The 3,137-nt window shown below is 29.6% G+C and overlaps 1 protein-coding gene across 2 annotated transcripts in view; it reads left to right on the top strand.

Annotated features, from left to right (window-relative positions):
• Window positions 1-2,897, top strand: part of LOC105360166 (xenotropic and polytropic retrovirus receptor 1 homolog) — a 6,218-nt gene extending 3,321 nt beyond the window's left edge. The window contains exons 6-10 of one of the 2 annotated variants that reach the window (XM_011496979.1): window positions 1-251; window positions 1,089-1,431; window positions 1,589-1,758; window positions 1,867-2,000; window positions 2,366-2,897. The exon at window positions 1-251 is cut by the window's left edge and continues 150 nt beyond it. In XM_011496979.1, the coding sequence (XP_011495281.1) occupies window positions 1-251; window positions 1,089-1,431; window positions 1,589-1,758; window positions 1,867-2,000; window positions 2,366-2,627 (1,160 nt within the window). In that variant the 3' untranslated portion in view covers window positions 2,628-2,897. The remainder of the gene's footprint in view (window positions 252-1,088; window positions 1,432-1,588; window positions 1,759-1,866; window positions 2,001-2,365) is intronic. The other variant, XM_011496978.1, reaches the window with a different exon arrangement.
• Window positions 2,898-3,137: the final 240 nt, after the last annotated feature.

Raw genomic sequence — 3,137 nt, forward strand, 5'->3', positions numbered from 1 at the left:
CCGGTGTTAATCATGTGTTGATATTTGAGCTGGATCCACGTAATCATTTATCAGAGCAGCATCTCATGGAATTAGCTGCCGTTCTTGGAGTTGTCTGGACACTTAGTTTACTGAGTTTTCTATATAGTGCAAGTCTGAGCATACCACCATATGTCAATCCTTTGGCTCTGGTCATCATAATGTTGGCATTTTTACTTAATCCTTTTAAAATCTTTCGCCACGAAGCTCGATTTTGGCTTTTGAAGATTGTGGTTAGTAATATTATTTATTTTATTTTCCATTTAAACAATCTATATAGTCTATATATTTATACGATACCATTACTGAATGAATAAGTAAGTGGTAAGTGGTTAGATTACATTAAAGGAGTATGCATTTGAAGTATAGTTTTATCATTGCAGGTATCAATCTGTATTTAAAATTGTGAACAGTATGTTTCAATCATTTTTATTTAGCAAAAATTATAACGCAGTACTGAAAGATATAGTACTACGTAACTTCATTTATTTTTCTTTTTTCTTCTTGATAGCTTAATTCGAATGATTGGTACGAATAATTGTTAATATTCAATTTAATAGAGACCATTTAAGAGAGATTGTATAAAGATTCATCAAACGAACAATATATAATTTTTCAGTAGGCATTGAATTATATCGCTTTAAATAAATTAACGATCTAATTAATACAAGTCTTCAAAAAATTTTATCACATTTTCATTTGCGATATTCATAATATTTTACAACAAGAAATGCTCTCAAAGCAACTGTAGCGTGCATAAAAAGCAATTAAATTATTTATCCATTATCCAAATTAGCAATAAATTAATACGTTTAATTTATTAACGCTATATATTCACTTTTTCTTCTATTATTATTATTTGTTTTCATTTTGTATTATAGAATGAAGTTCGTTAGTGCAATAATGATGAAATTTATTAAATAAACTGCATTTATATGCTACGTTTACAATATGCATTTGATCTTATACAATTTATGCAAATAAAAGACGACCAAATAATAGTGACCAAACACTGCGTTTTATCTATTATGTTTGTTTATTGAACGAAAGGGTTAATCTTATCGTTACAGTGGCGTGTTATTATCGCACCGTTCGCTTACGTGAGCTTTGCCGATTTTTGGTTGGCCGATCAACTTAACAGCCTCGTTACGGCCCTTCTCGATTTCCATTTTCTCTCCTGCTTCTACATCACCAACGGTAATTGGCTCGAGGCGAACGATACAACCCAGTGCACTTCAGGCTCTTTAATTATCAGGCCGATCGTTAATTGTCTGCCTGCGTGGTTTCGCTTCGCGCAATGTGTGCGACGTTATCGGGATTCGAAGGAAGCCTTCCCGCACTTGGTCAATGCGGGAAAGTACGCCACTACATTTTTGGTCGTCATCACCTTTATTTTACGCGTTCATTACGAAGGTATTTACATTATATTATTGCTATTATTAATTGTAATGATAACATTTCATAGGATAAAATTAATTGCCAGATAATATAAGTGACAATGTTATTATTAACGCTGACTTCATCATTTTTAATAGATTTTATTGCTATAATGTGTATAATTCTTTTGTAGATAAGTATGGAGGAATTTGGGAAAGCCCATGGCTTTGGTTATGGCTAGTTAGCTGTTTCATTAATTCTATATATTCGTATACGTGGGATATAAAGATGGATTGGGGTTTTTTAGATGGCAATGCTGGAGAAAATAGATTTTTACGAGAGGAAGTGGTTTATTCATCAGCCGTAAGTTTCATCTTTTTATATATATATATATTTTTTTTTTTCATAAATGGCATTTATGCTCACTGCACAATCTTTCTTTCTTTCTTTTTTTTTCTTTTTTTTTTTTAGACTTTCTACTATTTTGCCATTATTGAAGATTTGGTATTAAGATTTGTGTGGGTACTTAGCTTTGTATTAACCGAATATGGCTTTATTGGACATGACTTGATGACTTCCATAATTGCACCCCTAGAAGTGTTCAGGTAATATATTTTAATCGTCCGATTTTCTTTTAGAAATGTTCAAAACACAAAAATACTCAAAATTATTTAACAAATTAACTCTTTATCCAATACAATTATTTATGGATTTTTAATAAATAATGTTTATATAATAATAAAATGTTAGAAAATGTTTATGTAATATAGAAAAATCTATTCCAATGTTGTATTCTCAATTTTTCGTATGGCACTGTCATATTAATTTTTAATGATAAACTATTTTTATGATTGTAATTTTCAAGATTGACAATGTTGTACATTATATTACAATTAATTATGATGCAATATTATTGAGTAAAGGTACTTCCAATTTGTTTTTAATGACATCAATATCGTTTTCTTCCTAGGAGATTCGTTTGGAACTTTTTTCGATTAGAGAACGAACATCTAAATAATTGTGGTAAATTTCGAGCAGTTCGAGATATTTCGATTGCACCATTGGAGAGTTCTGATCAAATTCAAATTCTGCGAATGATGGATGAGGACAATGGTGTACTTAATCGAGGAAAGCGCAAGGGTGGCGGAAAAAAACAGAGCGGCACGAGGGATGAAAAACGAATATTATTGAAAGATGATACAATTGATATAGATGTATCAAATGCCAGCTGAAGAAAGAATTCGATCTATTGCACTTAGGTATCTCACTCTGTGAATAGAACATTTCATTAGAAACAATTTATGTCTTCTAGATTTATATTACAGTTTCATTTTTGGTAATATTTTAAGAGCATATATTTGAAAAACTATAGAAAATTTGTTGCAACAAAGTAAGTTAAATTTAACTTCAATTGGCCAAGTATTAAAAAAGAAAAAGACTTATATCAGGGATGTGCAATGTTATAGGTATATATCAAAGAAACTAAAGAACTGTTGTATATATAACGATTCTTTACATACTTAAAGAAATTGTACTTACATTAAGTATTATTTAATATTACAGCTAAAAGTTTTAGAATAACTCTAATAGAATATAATATATTCGTTTAATTGACTTAGATAACTCTGTTCAATTTCCGTAATTCAAAAAAAATTAGAGAATCATGTTTTGTTATTGAAATTATGGTGTCCAAGAGAAAATATTTTAACAAATTCTTATATTTATACAGAATAATAATAGAA

Source organism: Ceratosolen solmsi, unplaced genomic scaffold, assembly GCF_000503995.2.
Source record: "Ceratosolen solmsi marchali unplaced genomic scaffold, CerSol_1.0 scaffold13, whole genome shotgun sequence".
NCBI classification, from domain to species: Eukaryota; Metazoa; Arthropoda; class Insecta; order Hymenoptera; family Agaonidae; genus Ceratosolen; species Ceratosolen solmsi.